Source organism: Ahaetulla prasina, chromosome 1 (assembly GCF_028640845.1).
Source record: "Ahaetulla prasina isolate Xishuangbanna chromosome 1, ASM2864084v1, whole genome shotgun sequence".
NCBI lineage: Eukaryota > Metazoa > Chordata > Lepidosauria > Squamata > Colubridae > Ahaetulla > Ahaetulla prasina.
Genome location: NC_080539.1, coordinates 119,309,304 through 119,333,620, shown reverse-complemented (window position 1 = coordinate 119,333,620; position 24,317 = coordinate 119,309,304). Strand labels below are relative to the sequence as shown.

At 43.6% G+C, this 24,317-nt stretch overlaps 2 protein-coding genes across 2 annotated transcripts in view; both read right to left on the bottom strand.

Annotated features, from left to right (window-relative positions):
- The window catches only part of BEND3 (BEN domain containing 3), a 48,370-nt gene extending 38,985 nt beyond the window's left edge, over window positions 1-9,385 (bottom strand). Inside the window, exons 1-2 of the mRNA XM_058174392.1 lie at window positions 9,289-9,385; window positions 7,215-7,250 (exon numbers count right to left, since the gene is read on the bottom strand). The gene's annotated coding sequence lies outside the window, so the exon portion shown is untranslated. The remainder of the gene's footprint in view (window positions 1-7,214; window positions 7,251-9,288) is intronic.
- PDSS2 (decaprenyl diphosphate synthase subunit 2) overlaps window positions 1-24,317 on the bottom strand; it is a 106,788-nt gene that overhangs the window by 8,175 nt on the left and 74,296 nt on the right. The window contains exons 5-7 of the mRNA XM_058174403.1: window positions 10,089-10,262; window positions 9,289-9,420; window positions 7,215-7,250 (exon numbers count right to left, since the gene is read on the bottom strand). Of these exons, the coding sequence (XP_058030386.1) occupies window positions 7,215-7,250; window positions 9,289-9,420; window positions 10,089-10,262 (342 nt within the window). The remainder of the gene's footprint in view (window positions 1-7,214; window positions 7,251-9,288; window positions 9,421-10,088; window positions 10,263-24,317) is intronic.

The window sequence follows — 24,317 nt, the reverse complement described above, 5'->3', positions numbered from 1 at the left end:
AGATTTTACCATTAAAAAAATACAAAGTTTCATTTGGGCTATAGAAAACTTTTGAGTCAATGAAGAAATTCTCTCACTAAGTATAGGATATGCGATTTTGTTAATTTCCTTTTTTCTAATGTGATCTGCTGCAACACTTCCTCATGTTTCAAAGGAATTTCTACTACCAATGAGAACGTTTCAAGGGCTCCAATAGGGAAATTAGGAAACAATCTACAGGTGATTTGTGCTGCCAAAACTGGATTCTTAATCTTTATTTGGATCACAAGGTGTGAATCTATGAAGACTAAATGGCAAAGAAGGAAGGTTCAGTAAGATTGATTTTTTTTTAAAAAATAGCCAGCTGAAGCAATTACATAAATTACTTACAGAAATACATTATCAAAGAAATGTATTAATATGGGAAAAGCATTGCTGCAAATCTGCTTATAAAATCAAAGCAGTTAGAAAATTACTTCCAAACATTTCAATTGTACTTATTTGTGAAACTGAATACCCTAAAGTTTCTAATATTACTTTTAATTATGGCCTGACAGTGTAATCATATGAAAGCAAAAAAGTAAAATACATGCCTGAGTGAGGGAGCCGTTCGGAGCTCCCATGTAACACCTATCCTGCGCAGACTGCACTGGCTGCCTGTTGTCTTCCGGGTGCGCTTCAAGGTGTTAGTTACTACCTTTAAAGCGCTCCATGGCTTAGGACCGGGATACCTACGGGACCGTCTACTGCCAACGTCTATCTCCCAACGACCGGTGCGCTCTCACAGAGAGGGGCTCCTCAGGGTGCCGTCAGCCAAGCAATGTCGGCTGGCGGCCCCCAGGGGGAGGGCCTTCTCTGTGGGGGCTCCTACCCTATGGAACGAGCTTCCCCCTGGACTCAGACAAATACCTGACCTTAGGACCTTCCGCCGCGAACTCAAAACCTACTTATTTCGTCTTGCTGGACTCGCTTAAATTTTATATTATTAAATTGATTTATGGGTTTTTAAATTTTTTAGTAAATTTTAGTGGGAATATTTTTATCTATAAGTAGCCAAATTAAATAGGTTTTTTAAGGGTTGCTTTTAGTTTTGTACTGTTGTTTTCTTTCTGTATTTTACTTGTAGCTGTACACCGCCCTGAGTCCTTTGGGAGAAGGGCGGTCTATAAATAAAAATATTATTATTATTATTATTTATCCAAGGGCCTTTCTCCATGTGCACCCAGACATGGCAGTCCTCAGCAATTTTTTAATTTCTAAATCCCCATGATGCTGCCTTCATCTCATCCCCAACCGTACCTTAGGTGGTCTTAGTGTACTTAAAGTAGTGCTTAAGCAGGCAACAAGTCACAGCAGTTTTACATAGCTGTGGATATAATCTGACATGCTTTCTGTGGTCTGTTTTATCAGTGATGCTGTTAAGGTGACTGTAGGCCAATCAGATCAGCCTGGCATCGATTAGCCATTTTAGGCTGTTGCTGAGGACACAACCCTTCCCTTCAGCTCTGTGGGCACAGTCTTCCAAAACCATTTCAAAATGAATTCTCCCTCTTTACCTGTTTGGTTTTTAAGTCAATCTCAGCTTTGAGACCAGGATCCAAATACTTATCTAGTAGCCATGATGGTGGTAATGGGGCGGCTGTGTCATGGAACAGAAAAAACTTGTCCTTCTCCCTGCTGTTTCACAATTGTGAGCCCACTCCCTCTCTTTGTTTGTTGTTGTTTAGGCTGCTTGGAAGGTGGGTTTAGTGCTTTTCCGGAAGAATACTAAACATGTATTTAAACATTAATGCAAATAAAGTACCTTTTGAATCAGTATATTTTTCAAAAAAAGGAGCCATAATTTTTGCATGGCCAAAAACAGCTGCTTTGAAAATACCCCTGGTTGTCTTTCTGAGTGTATGAATGCAAAGATTACCCTTCCATTGGGCTTTTCAAAAAAGTGACTGCTTTGCACACAGGAAATAACTAACGTGGAAATGGAGGTACTAACAGATCACTATTTTGAGTAATAATCAGTAATCTGTTTATTGCTACAGATTAAGAGACTAGCGGTGCTGAAACTTTCTATTTAATCATGCAAATAAAATTTCTCCCGTGAATTAAAATGCTTGCAATTCAAGCTAATGTGTAAACCCAACTAATATTTGTTATATTTATTCACATTTAATTACACCAGGCCATTTTCAGGAAGCCTTTGTCATTTTCTTATATATAGCTATTACCAGTATTGTTCTTTTCTTAATTTCTGATCAGAAGAAGAGACTACATCTGAAGACACTACATCTGCACAGGAAGTATACAAGTTTTGAGCACCTACACTTCAGTAGAGCGATTTCAAACACTGCTTCTAATGTTTTTACATTTAACCTATATCTTTTATTCCTTTTTGTTCACGTGAGTTCAAAGAATCCCACCCCCACTCCCAGAATAGAATATTAATCGAGGATAATTGATTTTCATATGGGCACAATTCTCTAGAAGATTTGACTAGTTTTAACAGATTTAAGTATCAATAAATGGCCTCTCATAGTAGTAAGTAAAGTGGGCTTTTGAAGTGGGCCGAAATCATCTACAGAAAAAGGATCCTGCAGATTACAAAGGGCTTGTTGGCATGAAAGATCAACGGGAATTTACATTTTCAGAGTGTGGAAACCAAGTCAGAATATGTGAAGTTAAACAATTCTATATTATGGAAGAGGAACTTCAACATGAGCCAAACTAGCTTTCAGGTCTCTCCTTGAACTAGCACAGATTCAACAGAAATTACCTCGACATTTGACAGGGGAGATCTAATTAAGAATCTTTATTGCACACTAGACTGAAGCCAGTTAAATTAATTGACTGCCGTCTATAAAATATAGACAACACTTATTGTACCCTCCCAATTCTAAGCCAGTACCTTTTTCTCCTGCCTTTTTCACGGCTTAATGGACACCTTGCTTTGAGTTCCTCATGTTTATTGAGAGGTAGCAGTTGGTTATTGACATATTTGGCATTCCTGCCAAGAGAAACTCTAGCTCCCAATGTATCTCCCACAATAGCATCATGTGTATCAAACTGAAAATAGATGATAGGATAGATTACAGTCTCAAGTAATCTTTTATTATTCAAAAAGTTTTTATTAGTCAAAAAAGGTTTATACAAATACATATCAGGTATGGTAAATTTTCATTTTTCTTATCTAAAATAAGAATTTTACTCAAATTTTTTAACACATACAACAGCCATATGGCAAGCAGGTGACACGAAGTAGCTAAGTTTACAAATTTTAAATCGTAATAAAGAAGGGTCAAGAATAAACAGAATATCGTACAAAAGAGAATAAGGAAAACCAAGACAATCCCAAATATCTTTATCACTTCCTAGTTTTGGATCTCAGAACTCTGGGTTCACCCTGACCCAACTCCAGGGCCGCAACAGCGGCAGCCGCTTCCGCCCCATGATCTATAACCTCCCCTTCTTCAATTCCTGGGTCATCTGATTCCAGGAGGGCTTTGTGTTCCTCCACATAGGCCGTAGCCTCCGCAATTGTACTGATTTTTTTCGTAATGCCCTCCCGGAAAATCATCAATCCCTCTGGCATCAGCCATCTGAAGCCCACTCCCTTCTGGTACAATTTGCTTGACAAAAAATAATATTTCTTTCTTTTTTCACGTACCTGTCTGGGAATCTGCCTCAGAATGGCTATCTCCCTGCCCCTGTAAATCAGTGCCCCACTCCTATGTTTTCTAAGAATTTCATCTCTCGTCTCTCTTCTCACAAATTTGACATGAACCTCTCTGGGAACTGCATGCGTGCGTGCATATTGAATTAACTCTATAAACTCGATCCACATCCCAATTCATGAAATCAACACCTCTCCCAAGAAATTCTCCCAACAATTTAGTCACAACATCTCTCAAGTCTTCTTGGTCCACTTCTTCCAAATTTTGAAACCTAAGGAAATAAGACATTTTATCCATCTGTAGTCCAAGCACAGCATTGCCTGTCGTCTCCTCTCTTTTCTGCACTGCCCGCATCTCACCCTCCAAACCTTCCACTTTCTGCTTGTTTTCTGCTGAAACTTGTTGAGTATCCTTTAAATCCTTTTGGATAGTCACAATTTCTGCTCTTATTTCATCCAATTTCTTGTCCATATTAGATAACTTTTCCAAAATTCTCTCCATCTCTCCAGCAGTTGGTCTCTGACCTTTTGCCATTAAGGAAAAAAAAAATACAAAATCCTCAGGCAGGCACAGTATCCTTGTAATTTCCTCCGGATCCACCAGGGGGCACTCACAGGAGCAACGAGTCCAGAGTACAGTTAGTCAACCAGGAAGCCGAAGGGAAGTGATGTCATCAAAATTCTCATAGTGAAGGCGGAAGCTGGACGCCACCACTGTTCCCCAGAAGGAGGGGGGGCCTCAAACCTTCCCTCCTAAATTTCTCCATCACCTCTTCTCTCCAGAGCTCCACAAAACCGGTAATCTTCTTATTTTAAGTTCTCCTCTCTCCAGAATAACTCGTGCTCCTTCCAACCGCAGGGGAGAAAAAACCCCCCCGCACTCCGGAGCACTCCACTCACATTTACCGATATTCCCTTCCCTTCTCCTCCTCAATTCTTCTCCGTTCCCTGTTCACCACCAGGCTGCTGCAGTTATAAATCCAATGCCCCGGTGTCACCGGGCACAGCGGCCCAGGCGACGACCAAAATAATGGCCGCGGCCTGTGGCATCCAAACCCTGCCAAGCCTAGGACGCGCCAGCATCGGTCCCCACAGTCCTGTATGTCGGCTGGGAGACCCCTGGCGAGCCGTCCGTGCGGCAGGTGTCCTTTTCGGAACACCTGGCCCCTGAGGGCCTCGGCGGCGGCCGGATTCGGGCGCTGGAGGCAGGAGAAGCCTTCCAGACGTCCGTTGCCACTGGACACCGGAAGTCGTCTCCCAGTCTCAAGTAATCTTTACTGTGATTAGCTGTGCAGAGTTAACACTTTCCCTTTCCTTTGTTTTTGTTGTGAGAACAATAGTAAGGTATTTTATAGAACAGAACAGTGTTATCATTATTAATCATAACACAGAATTTCCATCCCCATGTGTATTTTAAATGGTAAACATGCTTTCTTCCTACCCCACAATAAGAATTGTGAAATTGCTTCGACTTCCATCAACAAGGTTCAAACCAGACAATTAAACATTAGTAAGAGATACAAACCCCTATAGTATTAGACAGGGTTTAGATACATAAAACTCAAGCAGTGACAAAAACAATAGCCCCAACTAAATGTCATTGTTAAAAGTATTATATTTCATACATTCCTAAAATGCTATGCTTGGGATGGTATATCTAACTACTATATGACACACATTTTGTATGTAGGACAGGAAATATTCACTCAAGGCATTCACATTATAGTTCACTATGGTGACCTTCTCAAAGAGATATTTGTAGTTTTCAATGTGTACTCACAGGAGGATTGAGTTTGGATGCTGATAAACACAGGATCAAAATTTATACAGGTAGTCCTTGACTTATGACCACATCTGAGCCCAAATTTTCTTTTGCTAAGTGAAACAATTTTGAAGTGAGTTTTGCCTCATTTTACAACCATTCTTTCCAGTTGTTTAGTTAGTAACAACGCTGTTAAATGAATCTGGATTCCCCATTTGACTTTGCTTGTCAGAAGATTGCAAAAAGTGATCATATGACTTTGGGACATTGCAACCATCATAAATATGAGTCAGTTGCCAAGCTTCTGAATTTTGATGACATGACCATAGGGATGCCGCAACGGTCGTAAGTGTGAAAAATGGCCATAAGTCACTTTTTTCAGTGCCTTTTTAGCTTTGAACAATCACAAAAAGAACTGTAAAGTTGTATCATCTGGCTCAGGGGTAAAATATAAAATTTGTTACTACCGGTTCTGTGGGCGTGGCTTGGTGGGGAGTAATGTGACTGGATGGCCATGGCCAACTTTTTTTTTTTTTACTTTTAAAAGCATTTTTTCTACAACCTCTTTGGCTGAAGAGGCTGTAGAAAAAATGCTTCTAAAGGGTTCTGGTGATCCCAGCTGAGTAGCCTGATCCCTTTAAAAGCAATTTTTTTACAGCCTCTTCTACAGCTTCTAAAAGATTCTGACAATCCCAGCTAAGTCGCACGATCATCAGAGGCTTTTTTTTAAATACTTTTAAATGCATTTTTCAGCCGAAGAAAAAATGCTTTTAAAAGTTAAAAAAACAAAACTCTGATGATGCTGCGGCTCAGCTGGGCATGGGCCCGGGGCGGGGGGTCCTCATGGATTTTTGCTACTGGTTCTCCGAACCACCCGCTGCCATCACTACTGGATCGGGCGATCCGGTTCAAACCGGGAGCATTTTACCCCTGATCTGGCTATACTAGCATATCCAACAAGCCAAGGCCATTATAGAAGCCACAGTTCTATTGATCCTTAAGCCTTGATAATTAGCGCTCAGTTGCCTTCTGTCTGTCTCCCAGGTGCCCTTAAGTTTAGCACTCAAAGGCAAAAGCTACAATGACAAAATAGCAGCAGGTTGATTTTACAACAACCAGATATTCATGCAAATCATCCCTTTTCTCTAGGGAATCTGGAAAATGAGACTTTCAAATGAGACTCAGCAACATGGTTCCATCACCAAATTTTGTGAAGCAGCAGATATTTTAATGCATATGTCCATTCAGGCAAGTCCAACCTAGTGGAAGCTCTTCCTATAACCACCCTTTTGTTACAGTTAAATTCTGGGATAGGGGACTGGCGAATATAATTGGCAGAGAATAGTGATGCATACAAGCTGAAGTTACAAAGGTTCCCCAAAAGTAAGTTATTAGAATATAATTAGCCTATAGGCTCTCAAATCTGATCCTAATCAGTCTTCTAAAAACAAGAACAACAATAATTCCATCACTAATATACAGGAGCAATAAGAAACACATTTGGATATAGGAATATTTGCTGGCTGTACCCTTGATTGCTGTGCTACTTTGTAAGTGCATCCAGTTCTGAGTCTATCGTGCCTGAAATTAGACTCAGCTGAAAATCTGATCCTGCTCCATTATTGCAGTTTATATACCTGTATCACACACACTGTACTGTAATTGTTATAAGCTGCTTTACGAGGCAATTTGTGATTGAAATCTGAGATGAAATATTATAATAGTAATACCAAGGCTCATTCATATATTCCTTCAAACATAAAAGTTAACAAGTCTTTAGAATGAAGACGTATTTTAGCTACTCACCTTGCTATAGTCTATTAAGTCTTCTTTGCCTTGAGTCTTAAACCATGTAAGAAAAACAAATAAAATTATATTATTACAAGCCTGTAAATCATAAGCTGCACAAAACTCTAAGAAAAATCTAACATGTTGTGCTAAACAGGTAAAGGTTTTCCTGTCAGTCATGTCCAACTCTAGGGCCTGGTGCTTATCTCTGTTTCTTGGTTGAGGGAGCAGCGTTGTCTCAAAACAATTTCCGTGGTCATGTGTCCAGCACGGCTAGGCTATACCCCAAAGGCTGTTACCTTCCCAATAAAGTGGTACCTATTAATCTACTCTCATTTGCATGCTTTCGAACTGCTATGTGGGCAGGAGCAGAGGCAAGTAATGGAAGCTCACCCCATTACATGAAGCTCAGGTCTCAAACCTGGGCTATCAGTTCTCCAGCTGAGAAGCTCAGCTTCTTTAACCACTCAGCCTTCGTGCCCCTGTGCTAAATAGAAAACCCATATACTGTATTTTTCAGAGTATAACATGCACTTCCCCTCCCCCACAAAAGAGGGTGGAAATGTTGGTGCGTCTTATATACTGAATACAGCCATTTTTGGCCTCCTAAAGCCCCGCCTGTCCCATTTTTGTGAAAAATGGGACTGGTTTTTCACAAAAACAGGGTGTGCAGAGGGTTTGGGAGGCCTGCAGAGTGCTCCTGGTGGCTGGGGAGGGCAAAAACACCCTCATTTTTTGCAAAACCGGGAGCTTTTTTGCCCTCCCCCAGGAGCATTCTACAGGCCTCCCAAACCCACTATGGGCCCGTTTTTCGCAAAACTGGGGGTGTTTTTGCCCTCCCCAGCCCCCAGGAGCACTCTGCAGGCCTCCCAAACCCTCTGCACACCCAATTTTTTGCAAAAATGGGCAAAAAATGGGCCATGCAAAGGGTTTGGGAGGCCTGCAGAAATCTTCAAAATCTTGGTGTGTCTTATACACCGGTGCATCTTATAGTCCGAAAAATATGGTATTTTTTCATCAGGTTTAAGAACTCACATTTGGCTTGTCAGGTGTCTACTAGTTTCTGTTCTACTGACATCTTTCAGAGAGCGGACATGATACATGCTGCACAAAATAACTAGTTCTTTCAACTACCCCTCAAGTGGAATTCTTTCTTTTGTTTCTGAGAAAGACTGTGATGAATTTATGGATCAATGAAGCATGGCCCTTAGCCATATTCCACATTACTTTCCTCTATGCAATTACAGTCTCATGAGAAAGAATGGGAGCAAGCAAATTACATCCACCTCTGCATATAACCCATAGTAGCAAATACAGCTCTGAAGGATCAGCCTTACATAAAGACAGGGCTTGCAATGTAGAAAATGCACACTGTCAAACTTTTTGAAGGGTTCCCCAGGAAAAAGAGAGGCAAGAAAGCAAGGTGGAGTGCTTCACTCTATTTCCCATTTAAACTACCCATTGAAGAAGGAGTCATGTATTAAAAGACTTATATCAAGGCTTACATTAAAATGCTTCTATTGAGATAGCTTTTGTGAAGGAACCACAATCATAAGATAAGCAATAATATCAAAGCCAGTAGGCTAACATGTGCCCAACCAGCTGTGTTTTGAATTATAATCATATATGCATGAGCAGCTCATTCCCTCTGCTTTATGCTAAAAATATTCAATTATTGTAAAACTAAAACTGTAGGGAAGGCAGGCATATTTTAAATTACATTTATTTTTGTATTTTAATAAAATTGAGTCTAACCGGATGAATTTTGAAAAGAAATTACCATAAGAATCATAGACTTTATGCACATAAACACACTCAACAGTAGCACATTTAATTTCTAGTTCTACTAAATAATAAACATGCAGAAATGGGAAAACTATTTCTTTTTATAAATGCTTAGTGTTCTTCAAATGAAAGAAAAAAAGAGAATTATAACATTGATACTATTTATGGAACCGTATAGTTGGATTCAGACTCTATAACTGTGGTTAATGTTAACTATGGTTTCTTAAAAATAAATTAATATGAGGGGATGATTATGATTTTGTAAGATGTACAAACATAGCCACCATAGATGTAATTACTTATTTACCTCTTTAATTTGCTTAATCCAGACTTCTCTTCCAACAGACTCTTGATGGAATACTACAGGAGCAGAATTTAAGTTAAATGGCAGGGAATCATTCGAATTTCCATCAATAAATGGCTGAATATCAGCATTTAGCTGAAAAAAGGGGATTAAAATCATGAAGTTAAGAGTAGTTATCCACAGGAAATGCATTTAACAACAACTAATATAACTAATAATATTTGAGGATTGCAAAAGACAGCTGATCTTTACACAGTTATTGAGATTTGATTATTCTAATATTTTAACTGAATCTTTATGTTGATGGTTTCATTTGTTTGTTGTTAGCAGTACAGCAATTACTTGCCATACATACCATGAATAAGATCAGATGCAATTTTCTAGATAAATACATTGACAATTTCTAGGGCGGCCAAGTACTCTCTTTTGTCCCCTTTCACAGATGCTCAGGCAGCTATCATAACTCCCCAAATCTCTCTAATTCCATACTGAGCTCCCTGTAAACCTTCTGCTCACTCCTCCTATTCGTTCACATTAGCTTCCTGGGATTAGTTGGCTACTTTGACAGCTGTCTCAGTTTTAAAGGCTGTAAGTGTATCGAATCAACTTAGCACAGGGAAATGAATTCTGTAATATGCTAAATACTTCATATAAGTATTTTCCCATGCAGTTTAGTCACAAATGAACTAAATGTGTATGTGTGTTTTTAAGAAACATATTATCTACAGAAAGACATGCTTCTTGAAAAAGGATGCTGGCTGCTTGGCCATTCGGGAAGCTTTTAAAGAAGAGGGAAGTCATACCTTGTGACACATTGACATGTGCTTCCCATACTTAAACGCCATCTTCTGAATCCCTACAGCATGCTTTGCCAGCTCCATTGCAGCCTGGCAGCTTTTTGCCAGCAAAACACAATGAGATTGGAAAACCTGCTCTTTCCAATCTGATATTCTGATGTCGTCTGTGGGAATGTTTTCCTAGAAACACAAAGAAAGATGTTACACATTCTAAAAATAGTCAACAATGATTGAACAATGTAATTGTTTAATATGTGCCACTTGGAAGCAATTCATTCTGCTGTCTTAAGAGACAGAAATTACAGAAATAAATGTTTTTTAAAAATGTTAAGCTTCTGCAGAATAATCTCAATATCTTTCTCCTCCTGGCATTTATCTCCCTTAACTTATAAACCAAACTTTAAATTCCTGTGATCTATGTAGATCTCCATGCTAGGATTGTAAAGTGACTGAATTATAGCTAACTACTAATTCTCATACTACTAATGTAAGTATGATTACAAAACAAAGCAAAATAAAACAAAAATATAAATATTAGCCTGGAAAAAAATATGAGTCTATAAAAAAACCGGTGGTTACAGGAAGAGCTTTGTGATGGACAGAGGGAAAACTGAACAGTTCCTTGCTTTCTTTCTAGAATCATTCCCTTCTGTTGCTTTAAAGGGTAGCGACAAAAGGAATTTCAGGACATAAGACATAAATGTACATTTTGAGAGCCAGTTTCGTCTAGTGGTTAACGCACCCGGCTAGAAAGCAAGAAACCGTAAGTTCAAGTCCTGCCTTAGCTATGAATTTATAATTATTGTACAATTTTAAAGGCAGGATGTAAACCAGTGGTAGTCAACCTGGTCCCTATCGCCCACTAGTCAGCGTTCCAGCTTTCATGGTGGGCGGTAGGGGTTTTGTCCAATACTGAAGCACTTTCCTTTTTTTTAATTTAATTGACTTTAAAAAAAAAATTCATAGCATTATTTAAAAACATTTTCATTAGGTTTTCATAAAATTCCCCGTGACAATTAAAATTTCTGAAAATATACTATTTGTATCGCCCGCGCATAATTTTAGTTCACATTATGTAAGTGGAACTAAATGGCGCTATAGTGTGACCGCAAACAAAAGATCCTTGTCCCAGAATAGCTCGCGCATCTCCCCCCACACCACCCAGCTGTAACGGACAAGCAGAGCTGGTAGCCAGCGCCCCCCACCCCCCAAACCCAATCCACAATGCGCGAGAGGCATGTGCAGATGACGATAATGGCACATTACTGTGGAACCAATGGGTGGTTAGAAACTTTTACTACTAACAAAGATACAAAAGTGGGCAGTAGGTATAAAAAGGTTGACTACCCCTGATATAAACAAACAAAAACCATCAAGCTGCCTTCATACTAAGCACTGTTATAAAAGCATTTAAATTTGCCTGGGATAGTCCAACAACTATGGATACTCAATGTCTTAGGAGAAGCCTTCAGAACCTCAGATACTGCTGATTTAACCTGAGATCACCTGATAAACAAAAATCTCATAATGTACAGACAAAACCTGCATTCATTTTTATGAGAAATGTAATATCCATACACTGTAGGTTGATATAATATATATTATTCAAAATGGTTCACTAATATTTTGATTACATCTAGGACTTTTTATTATTGCAGTCTCTTTCTTTTCTATTATCTACCATGAAGAGATTTAATGGTCTCTTTCAAGAGTAAATAGCTGCAAAAAAGCAAATAATTTATTTGGTCACTGCCTTCAGGATGGACTGGAAGGCAGCTGAAGATCCAGGCAAAAAGTGATTATGCCATCTACACAATTCTGGTTCTATGAGTTACTTCAATTAAGTTGCTCAGAAGAGAGAACTAAATCTGCATGACGCTATAATTTTCTAGTAAGGTATTATCTGACATAAAATTGGTAAGAAACGAAATAAAATCCCTGCATTCAGTTGTAATCTTCTTCCTTTGTGGCTACTGCCAAAGAGTGCTGTGTTGCAAGGAGATAATATGAGACTGATGGGAAAAGTAGTACAATTCCTCAAAGCCAGCTTGCTGAACGTTGTATCATTTCATTTCATTGTTTTCAACTTCCATGAAGGAGGTGATAATGGGAAAAGAGAAGGCAACAAGGGAAACAACAGATTTGTGTTTCTATTTGTGACAGTTCAGTAAGTGGCAATCATGTTTAGTTTACAACATTTTCTGGATTTCAAGCATAGATAAGAATGGACACCCAAATAAAATGTTAATTATCTGCCATTTTATGCAATGTTATAATGACTTTAAGATGAAATGTTTTGGAATTGGTGAATGAGGACAACAGAGCAATAGGTATCAAGGTACATGCTCTAAAAGCTCAATGGTCAATTGCATGTTCACCTAAAATCTGAATTACTATTCACTTTTTAAATTTATATGCTGACCATCTCACTCTTAAAAGTGATTTTATTCATGTATGATTTCATTTAAATGCTGTTAAATCTTAATCCTTATTTATGCAGAAGAATTGTACGGCTGGCAAAAAGTAACAAATTTTGAAAGGAGTTAAGTTTGTTGTCAAGTAAGGCACATGTTCATTTTCAGTTTTTACATTTTACCTAAAATGAATAATCTCATTAGGTTCGGTATAAATGTCTGGCTATTATCATTTGCAGAAAGCAACCGCCTCAGGCAGTTTTTTCCAGAACCGGAGATTTTATGTGACACTGAATGAATGTAAGAACAGAAGTGGAAGATGCAGAAGAACGGGCTGCCACAAGGAAGTGTATTGTTTCCAACATTGTATAACATATATACAATTGATTAACCGGTTCCCAACAACACATGTCTATTCATCTATGCGAATGATACAGCAGTAGCCACACAAGGATCAATTATTGATGAGATAGCTAGGAAGCCTATGGTAGCACTTATACAATTAAGACCATATTAGATCGTCAAGGGAGCTCAGCCATCTATGTTGTGCACATCAGCTTCGGCCTTGAGTGTCTCTGCAGCTGAGCATGCTGCTCCAGTGTGGGGCACATCTGCACATGCAAAACAAGTTGATATCACCATCAATGAAGAAGGGACATGATGTCTCAAACCTACACCAATTGAGAAATATCGCTGGCATTGCTCCACCTAAGATCAAGAGAAAGGTACCAGCAGATGCTGAGAAAACTAAGCAAGAGAATGATCTTTAACATTCTCTGAATGGCCCCAAGCCCACCGATTCAGATCTAGGAACAGCTTTATGGCATGAACAAACATTCTTGAGGGTACACAAAAACAAAAACAAATTAAAAGATGGAGGAAGAAGACCATCAAGCAAGGAATAACATTAAAGGAGGATCTGGCTGAAGGACCTCCCTTATAGTACCTGGAAGACCCTGAATAGATTGAGAGTTGGCATGCCTAAGTGTAAAATCAATATGTCAAGTGAAGGCTCTTAGAAGACAATAACATGCTGTGTGATGTTGAGAGAAACAACCCAGCCCATCTGCTAGTATGTTGGCTACTATCAGAAACATGTACCAAGAATGACTTTATTTTTGGCCAATGACAAAACCAAGAAGGTGGCTTCATTCTGGCAATTTAAAGTTTGATCTAGACACAGGAGAGGAAGCAATGGCATCCAAAGAAGACATTCAGTCTGACTACCTATTAATAATGGATGCAAATCAACTGCTTCATTTATTTTAATTAACATTCCGCAAGGCTTGTCTGCCCACGTGTGAAACAGATAGCTTCCTATAATGCCAGATGTATTTAAAAGTAACTAGTATACGTGCATAACTTATAATGGGTGGGTCCTATCCTGAAAATAACTTGCTGACACTGATACATTTCTGTATCAGTCCATAGTAACTGCTATTATAAATATATATTTATCTTTCCCCTTAAAGAATAAATTACTTAATAAAATGCTACAATATTATGAAAATGATCACTTTTAAACATGGAAACCCATACACTCCAATGAAGGAGGTCCTGAGAAGATTTTCGCATAAGGATTATCTATCAATAAAGATGTGCGTATATACACACAAAACAGGGAAGCTGCTTTCTCTTAGGATATTTCTAAGGAATAGCAAGATGGCATCAGCATACACAATAGTGCCTCTGATATTACAATGTTGAAAAAAAATTAAGATGGGTGAAATTTCCTGAAGAAATAGCCAAGTATTATGAAATCTCTATATTTTTATATATCCCATGTGATTTTAGCCATTTATATTTTAAACTTCACACTTTATAAGAACTAATTTTCTCTTGTAAGAATTATGGAAATGTAATCCCTCACTTTTGATTTAAAAAAATATTTTGGAATGCCCAGAAGCATGAACACAGAACTTGCTTGCAAAATTCTATCTGGAGAAGTCTGGGCGTTGAAGTCCACACCTCTTAAATTTGCCAAGTTGGAAAAACACGGACCTAAACCACAGTGCCCAGTTCCTGGAGGACATCTTTCTCCCAAGAACATCTGCCCATCCAACAAGCTCCCATAAGGAGGAGCTGTCTCAGGTTCCTCTTTTAAACTTTGCCATTTCATGGGACCTAGGAAGCGTGCTTTTTCACACTGTCCCTATGCTCTGGAATAGTGTCCCATCCAATATAGGACAGGCCTCAACTCTGCTTTCTTTTCTACCTTCATATACGCCAAAGGACCTTTTATAAATGAAGCTGAAACTTTCCGCAGCACTAATAGAAACACCATATAGTATGATAAGTTATGACATATACATAATTTAGAAGTAAATGGACGTTGGCCTACCTGAACGCCTCTTTTGAGAGAGGGGGAAACGGCGGTCAGGTCTGGGAAAATCCTCTTGTATGCCTCTGGACCGAGTCTGCAAAAGGAACCATTTTCCATAAGCCCCGCCTCCTTTAGCCGTTCTCCAGCTTTTCGGCGAGTGCTTGAATGCAGACTGATGTGTCGTCCTGTAACAAGAAAGAATTAGTGCTCTCCCACCCCGATGCCCACCCAACCAGTCGGCCTTCCAGAAAAGGGTGGGACTGACCGCCGTTTCCCCTCTCTCAGAAGGGGCGTTCAGGTAGGCCAACGCCCATTCTCATTGTTGGGGGAAACGGCGGTTAGGTCTGGGACATACCAAAGCTTGATGTCCTTCCGAGGGGGAAGGAAAGGCCGACGTAGTCAATCCGAATCATTATGGACCGCCTGCAGGACTTGTCTTCCAAAGGCAGTGTCAGAAGACGTGTAAGCGTCCAGTTGGTACTGACGGATGAACGCCGTCGGGGTAGACCACGCTGCAGCTTTACATATCTCTTCCAGAGATGCTTGAGTTGCCCAAGCTGCCAATGTAGAAGCGCTTCTGGTAGAGTGAGCGGTAATATGCCTAGGCACTGGAAGAGCTTGTCTCTCATAGGCAATGACAATTGTAGCTCTGATCCATCTGGACAAGACCGATTTGCTAACTCTAGTCCCCAGTGATGTAGGTTGGAATGACACGAAGAGCGCTTGGTCCGATGTATCGACGCTGTTCGAAAAATGTATATCTTTAACGCACGCCGAATGTCTAGATTGTGCCAGGCGAATTCCTGCGGTCGTTGAGGGTTCGGACAAAAGTTTGGAAGGGTGAGTTCTTGGGTGCGATGAAAAATCGTATTAACTTTGGTGAGAAAAGTGGGATCCAGGCGAAGGATCACCCTGTCCCTATGAACACACACAGATCCTGTCGAATAGACAGTGCAGAGAGTTCAGAAACTCAGCGGACCGATGTAATGGCTATCAAGAATGAAACTTTGAAAGACAGGAACAGGAGAGAAACCTCCCTCAACGGCTCGAACGGGGCCCGCGTCAGTGCGGACAAAACCTTATGTAACCTCCATGAAGGAAAACGGTGGACCACTGGAGGTCTCAGGTTAGTGGCTCCACGGAGAAAATCACGTAGAAGAGGTTCCCTGGAAAGTGAGTGCGAGGATCCACAGGTGAGTATTGAAGATATTGCCGCCAGATGTCATCTCAGGGTGTTTGGAGAGAGGCTGGACTCGAAACCGTCGTGGAGAAACTCCAATACATTGACGACAGAAGCCGAGGTTGCCACCCTGCCACGGGCTTCACACCATGCGACGAAAGTCTGCCAGGTCGCTTGATAAATGCGGGATGTAGAGTCACGGCGGGCTGCCTGAATCGTAGGAATGATCTTGGATGGTACGTTGGCTCTCGTTAGGAGGAGCCGCTCAACCTCCAGACGGCTAGGCAAAACCACTGCGGGTCCGGGTGCCGAAGGGGCCCCTGACAAAGGGCCACTTTGTTTGCGGGTATCTTCCAAGGGTCCCGTACCGATAAGGCCAGTAGATCCGCAAACCAAGGCCTCCTGGGCCAATAAGGAGCCACTAGGATCAGTTCGGCTCTCTCCTCGAGGAGTTTGCGGATTACTCTGGAAATGAGGGGTATAGGAGGAAAGGCATAAAGGAGGCCTAGCGGCCATGTGCTGCATAGGGCATCCACTGCCTCCGATCCCGTGGAAGGAAACCGGGTGAAGTATCTGGGGAGCTGATGGTTGGAGGCCGATAGAACAGGTCCACCAGCGGTTTGCCAAAACGGCGAGATATTTCGTTGAACAAGGAAGGGGTCAGAGCCCATTCCGCCTGATCGATAGTACCTCGGCTGAGGGAGTCCCTCCTGTGAGAGCGCGGGTCGGTGAGAGGTATCTGGTCGCAGTAGGCGGTCCCGTAAATAACCCGGCCCTATGCCATGGAGCGCTTTAAAGGTGGTCACCAAAACCTTGAAGCGCACCCGGAAGGCCACAGGTAGCCAGTGCAGCCTGCGCAGGATGGGTGTTATGCGGGAGCCACGGGGGGCTCCATCTATCACCCGCGCAGCCGCATATAGTATGATAAGTTATGACATATACATAATTTAGAAGTAAATGGACGTTGGCCTACCTGAACGCCCCTTCTGAGAGAGCGGGAAACGGCGGTCAGGTCTGGGAAAATCCTCTTGTATGCCTCTGGACCGAGTCTGCAAAAGGAACCATTTTCCATAAGCCCCGCCTCCTTTAGCCGTTCTCCAGCTTTTCGGCGAGTGCTTGAATGCAGACTGACGTGTCGTCCTGTAACAAGAAAGAATTAGTGCTCTCCCACCCCGATGCCCACCCAACCAGTCGGCCTTCCAGAAAAGGGTGGGACTGACCGCTTCTCTCTCAGAAGGGGCGTTCAGGTAGGCCAACGCCCATTCTCATTGTTGGGGAAACGGCGGTCAGGTCTGGGAAAATCCTCTTGTATGCCTCTGGACCGAGTCTGCAAAAGGAACCATTTTCCATAAGCCCCGCCTCCTTTAGCCGTTCTCCAGCTTTTCGGCGAGTGCTTGAATGCAGACTGACGTGTCGTCCTGTAACAAGAAAGAATTAGTGCTCTCCCACCCCGATGCCCACCCAACCAGTCGGCCTTCCAGAAAAGGGTGGGACTGACCGCCGTTTCCCCCTCTCTCAGAAGGGGCGTTCAGGTAGGCCAACGCCCATTCTCATTGTTGGGGGAAACGGCGGTTAGGTCTGGGACATACCAAAGCTTGATGTCCTTCCGAGGGGGAAGGAAAGGCCGATGTAGTCAATCCGAATCATTATGGACCGCCTGCAGGACTTGTCTTCCAAAGGCAGTGTCAGAAGACGTGTAAGCGTCCAGTCGGTACTGACGGATGAACGCCGTCGGGGTAGACGACGCTGCAGCTTTACATATCTCTTCCAGAGATGCTTGAGTTGCCCAAGCTGCCAATGTAGAAGCGCTTCTGGTAGAGTGAGCGGTAATATGCCTAGGCACTGGAAGAGCTTGTCTCTCATAGGCAATGACAATTGTAGCTCTGATCCATCTGGACAAGACCGATTTGCTAACTCTAGTCCCCAGTGATGTAGGTTGGAATGACACGAAGAGCGCTTGGTCCGATGTATCGACGCTGTTCGAAAAATGTATATCTTTAACGCACGCCGAATGTCTAGATTGTGCCAGGCGAATTCCTGCGGTCGTTGAGGGTTCGGACAAAAGTTTGGAAGGGTGAGTTCTTGGGTGCGATGAAAAATCGTATTAACTTTGGTGAGAAAAGTGGGATCCAGGCGAAGGATCACCCTGTCCCTATGAACACACACAGATCCTGTCGAATAGACAGTGCAGAGAGTTCAGAAACTCAGCGGACCGATGTAATGGCTATCAAGAATGATACTTTGAAAGACAGGAACGGAGAGAAACCTCCCTCAACGGCTCGAACGGGGCCCGCGTCAGTGCGGACAAAACCTTATGTAACCTCCATGAAGGAAAACGGTGGACCACTGGAGGTCTCAGGTTAGTGGCTCCACGGAGAAAATCACGTAGAAGAGGTTCCCTGGAAAGTGAGTGCGAGGATCCACAGGTGAGTATTGAAGATATTGCCGCCAGATGTCATCTCAGGGTGTTTGGAGAGAGGCTGGACTCGAAACCGTCGTGGAGAAACTCCAATACATTGACGACAGAAGCCGAGGTTGCCACCCTGCCACGGGCTTCACACCATGCGACGAAAGTCTGCCAGGTCGCTTGATAAATGCGGGATGTAGAGTCACGGCGGGCCGCCTGAATCGTAGGAATGATCTTGGATGGTACGTTGGCTCTCGTTAGGAGGAGCCGCTCAACCTCCAGACGGCTAGGCAAAACCACTGCGGGTCCGGGTGCCGAAGGGGCCCCTGACAAAGGGCCACTTTGTTTGTGGGTATCTTCCAAGGGTCCCGTACCGATAAGGCTAGTAGATCCGCAAACCAAGGCCTCCTGGGCCAATAAGGAGCCACTAGGATCAGTTCGGCTCTCTCCTCGAGGAGTTTGCGGATTACTCTGGAAATGAGGGGTATAGGAGGAAAGGCATAAAGGAGGCCTAGCGGCCATGTGCTGCATAGGGCATCCACTGCCTCCGATCCCGTGGAAGGAAACCGGGTGAAGTATTTGGGGAGCTGATGGTTGGAGGCCGATGAGAACAGGTCCACCAGCGGTTTGCCAAAACGGCGAGATATTTCGTTGAACAAGGAAGGGGTCAGAGCCCATTCCGCCTGATCGATAGTACCTCGGCTGAGGGAGTCCGCCGTAGTATTGGCTAGGCCTGAAATGTGTGAGGCTTTCAGGGATTTGAGGTGGGACTCGGCCCACTGTCCCAGTTGAAGAGACTCCTGCAGGAGGGAGTATGAATGAGTACCCCCCCATGCGGTTCACATGGGCCTTCACGGTGGTGTTGTCCGTTAAAATCAACACGTCCCGGCCTATGATTTGTGTGGAGAATGCCTGGAGGGCTAGAAAAATGGCCCTCAGCTCTAGCAGATTGATGCTGCAACAGGCTTCCTGCTCCGACCACTGACCTTGAGCCAGATGGGGTCCCAGGTGAGCTCCCCAGCCGAAGAGACTTGCATCGGTTGTGATGGTCAATCGAGAGGGTTCTCTGAAATAGGTCCCCTGTGATATGGCCTGAGATGTCCATCAGTCCAGAGACGATCGAACGTCCGCGGGAAGAGCAACCCTCCTGAGGGAGGAGCTGTTGTGCCTCTGCTGATGTGGAAGCATAAACCATTGTAGGGGTCGGCTGTGGAGACGAGACCAGGGGACGATGTCGTAGGTGGAGACCATTTTCCCCAAGAGCTGTGACAATTGCAGCAAGGAAATAGGTCCCACCCAATGACAATGAGCCACTAGGTTGGCGAGACTGGTTCGTCTGTTTTCTGAGAGGAAAACCATGGACCGACCCGTATCTATCTCAGCCCCTAGGTGAACAATATGGGTAGAAGGGACTAGGTGACTTTTGTCCCAGTTAATAGAAAAACCATGGTCCTGTAGAACCTGGACAGTAGTGTGTACATCCCTGTTTGCTGATGACGAGGAGGATGACATAATCAATATATCATCCAGATAGGCTTGAAGCCTGACGGGAAAAGTACGAATGTGTGCCAGTAGGACAGATAAAACTTTAGTAAACACCCGAGGGGCTGATGATAGCCCAAAGGGCAAGGCCCTGTATTGGTAGTGTTGATTACGATAACAAAAACGAAGGTATTTTTGGTGGGCAGGTAGAATGGGGATGTGAAGGTATGCCTCCGTTAGGTCGATAGAAGAGAGGAGGTCTCCTGGGCGAACACACTCTAAAATAGTACGTAGGGAATGCATTTTGAATTTGTGATAGGTAATATGCCGATTAAGAGACTTGAGGTCTAGAATAGCCCTCCAGCCCCCCGACGACTTGCGTACCACAAAGAGGCGTGAGTAGAACCCTCGCCCTCTCTGATCAGGTGGTACAAGTTGGATGGCCCTAATGGCCACCAAATGCCGGATGGCCTCCGAAACCAGAGCCCTGGAGGCAGGATTGCGTGAGACCAGGCAGCGTAAGAAAGTCATTGGGGGGCTGGAGCAAAACTCCAGGGAAAGACTGTGGTGAATGGTGTTCCTAACCCAAGAGTCGGAAGTTGAGATTTCCTATTGCGCATAAAAATGGGATAGACGAGCACCAATGGGAAGATCTGACACGGAATCACTTAGAAACGCTCTACCCCTCCCCCCTCTGAAAGGTTTCCTGTTGGGAAAAGAGGAGCCCGTTCTGACCTGTCCCTCTCGAGGTTGAACCCCTCTGGGCGAGAAGTAGCGGTGGGATCACGAAGACGAGCCTCCGAAGTCTGTCCCACGAAATGGCTGTGGACGAGGATAAGGCTGGTGGCGAAGTTCCCCTCTTCTGGATAGGGATGGAAGGATCTTCCGCTTGTCCTTGGTTTCCACTACTATGGGATCGAGCGAGGCCCCAAAGAGATTGTCTCCTGCGAAGGGGGAAGCCGCCAGACGCCATTTACTTCTGGTGTCGGCTTGCCAGTTCCGGAGCCAAAGAAGCCAGCGGGAGGACACCGCTGAGCCTATGGCCTTGGCCGAGAACCTGGCTGCATTAAGGGTGGCATCGCCCGAGAACTCTAACACGGCCACCACCTTATTTATGTCCTGGTGTGAACGGACATCCGTAGTAGGTATTCTACCCTGTAATTGTTTAAGCCAGATTAGAGAGGCCCGATTGAAAAACAAGGCAGCTGTGGATGCCCTGACGGACCATGCAGATGCTACATGGCCCTTGACTATGGTGTGGTCAGCTCGTTTTTCCTCCGGACGTAAGGTCTCATCTGCCGGACCCGTAACACGAGACGGAGAAGTGAGAGCTACTACAGGTGGGTCCACTGTTGGAACCTGAAGTAATTTATCTAGATCTGGGGCCACATTGTAAAATCTCTTACCCTGGGCATTTGGATTGGACCCAGAGCCAGGAAACTGCCATTGTCGCTGAACTACGTCAACAAAAAGTTTTGGGGCCGGGATGGCTTCTGATACCACAGTGGCTTCAGCAAACAAATGGCCAGATGTGCCCTGCGTATCCTGGGGTGTAGACTGAGGAGGAGGAATCCCCAGTCCAGTGGCTGCCTGGGCCTTAAAAAGCAATGACCTGAATAGATGGGGATTGAATAAGCCCACAAAGGAGGGCTGGTCTGGGGCCAGACCTTCGTCGTCTGACAGGGTCAAATCTTTGGTGTCCTCCTCTTCGGATAAGGACTCCTGACTAACTGAATCTGGGGATTGGTCCCGATGGTATCTTTGGCCTGCTTGCTCATCCCTAGCCTCAGAGTAATGCCTGCGTGTCTGGGAACCAGCGAGTTGGGTAAAAGACCCCTGATGTAGGTGCTGGGCAACACCTTGGCGAATAGCCTCCGAAATGAGAAACCCGAAGGACTCTGGTAGTTGTAATGGCTGTTGTTGAGGCTGAGGTAGAAGGGGCTGGGGTGGTTGAGCCATCATTGCCAAGGCAGGGAATTGTCCCAATTGTATTTGACCTGAGGATGCCTGTGGGTCTGAGGTAGGCAAGGTTTGACCCAAATGAGTCCTCTCCATTTGCCCAGGAATGGATTGGAGAGGTGCCAAGATTTGGAAAAAAGGAGCTGCCTGAGGTTGGGCTGGTATGGCTTGGAATAAAGGGCCTGCCTCGGAATATGAGAGAGGCAGCGCCCCCGAACGGTCAGGTGACCATGCCCCCGAGCCCAAAGGGATAGTTGTTGGAAGGGGTGGTTCATTCAAAGGGTCTGAAACCCCCTGTGAGGAATTGCCCGTAGGTTTGGGCCCAGGATTGGTATTTGATTTCCTTAGAGCTTTGTCAATGACCTTCTGAATCGCCTTATGGCGACGTTCATCTGCTCTGGAATTAGCCTTAGCTGGATTGGATGATAGTATTGGGGCTTCAGGAGCAGGAGAAGGGATAATAGCTAATGAAGAGCCCTCTCCTGGGTCACTAAAATGCCGGCTACGCTCCTTCGTTCTGGAGCCCTTGGTTTTCTTAGTGCGACTGGTGTCCGCCATTTTGTCGCTAGCCCGCCAAAAATTCAATGGCCCCACACCCAGACAGACTGAGGGAAAAGATCTCTTTAAATTTACTCACGACCTTCGGTTTTTCTTCCCTTATTGCCTCCGATTGAGACCTCGGCTAATCGCTAGCCAAATAGGCTGAAAATTGCGATTTGGAAGAGCTTCCTGTCTGCCTGGGCCGAACTGCCGGAGAGGCTTGAAAATGAAAGCCACGAGGTTTCCGGCGATCGCTAGCTGCAAAGGCTTCAGGCGCAATCAAAAAATACGGCACTGACTTCCAAGCGCCGGGTTGTGAGGCCCTTTGAAGATCGCTAGCCGCAGGGCTTCAGGCGCGATGATAAAGAGCGGTGCGGCCTCCAAGCGCCAGGACTAGCAGCGCTGTCAAATTAAAAGTCCTGCTGCCGTCCGCTCGCTGCAATTGCCAAGCGAGCCGTCTGGGATGGCTTCAGGAGGAAGCTGTCAGTCAGATCCCAGGGAAAATAGGCCGGGTCGGCTGATCAAAAAGCCGAAAAGAGCCGGCCATCAGCGGGCTCGGGCTAAAAAGCCTTTCGCACTGAGACTCAACGAGAGAAGAAGAAAAAATAAATTTCTCCGTTGAGATTAAAAATAAAAATAAAAAAATTAATAGAAAATTGGTTTGTGTCGCTTGAATTATGGAGAGCACCTGACGACACATGTGGTCCTGGCAGGGACCGAGTCGAAAAGCTGGAGAACGGCTAAAGGAGGCGGGGCTTATGGAAAATGGTTCCTTTTGCAGACTCGGTCCAGAGGCATACAAGAGGATTTTCCCAGACCTGACCGCCGTTTCCCCCGACAATGAGAACTGTAAAGTCTTAGTACAATTTATAGTTCCATAAATATATTTAGGATGCAAATACAAAGATAACATTTCTGCCTAAGTTTATATAAATGTAACCACATTTTAAAAAGAAAGCTAGAGTCTGACAGTTCCTGCAATTTGGTGAAACTGTTCGATATTATTAAACACACAAGACATATATTATGTGATAAAGTGGACTCAGTACTGGGAGAAAAATTTATAATTTGGAAATAGGATATTCGGATTCCATCTTTCATTTTTCTTGTAAATTCTATCTAGTCCTCTCTATGGTTAAGCACTTGCCCCCATTCTCATCCAGATAGGTCTCACATATGCAGGCCAAGCAGGTACACTTGTTCCTCAGTTAACAAGTTGTGGAGGATTATAGTTTTATTACACATAAACTTGGCATTAAATATCAGAAACCCAAAGCAAAGATACCCAGCAACATCACAGAGAACATAGAGAAGAGGCAATTAATTCTGCAGAGGTCAGCATCTCCTTCTCTTAGAACGCCATTCAGGACTTCCCATCTTATCTCCTTCTGTGGTAATCTGTCTTCTGTCCTCAAGCCCTGAAACATCCTTCCAATCAAACTTTCTCCTGTCAAACATCATTTGAGTCCGACTATCAAGCTAAATGGAATTTTCTGCCAGCACTATTTAAGTATAGTGTATAGCCCACTCTCAATTTATTTCACATTACTTGCAAAAATATGTTTGACTGTGTGTAAGAATATGCAAGTGGCTCAGTGGCTAAAATACTGAGCTTGTCAATCGAAAGGTCGGCAGTTCAGTGGTTCGAATCCCTAGTGCCGCATAACAGGGTGAGCTCCCGTTATTGTCCCAGCTTCTGCCAACCTAGCAGTTCGAAAGCAAGTAAAAAATGCAAGTAGAAAAATAGGGACTAACTTTGGTGTTTAGCTTTGAAACGGAGATGAGCACTGCCCCCTAGAGTTGGGAATGACTAGCTCCTATGTGCAAGGGGAACCTTTACCTTTAAGAATATGTAATACACATGCTCTCTCCTCAAATATTTTCAGATCAGTGGGATCCTCCAGGCAGATTTGGGACACTTGGAGGTAGA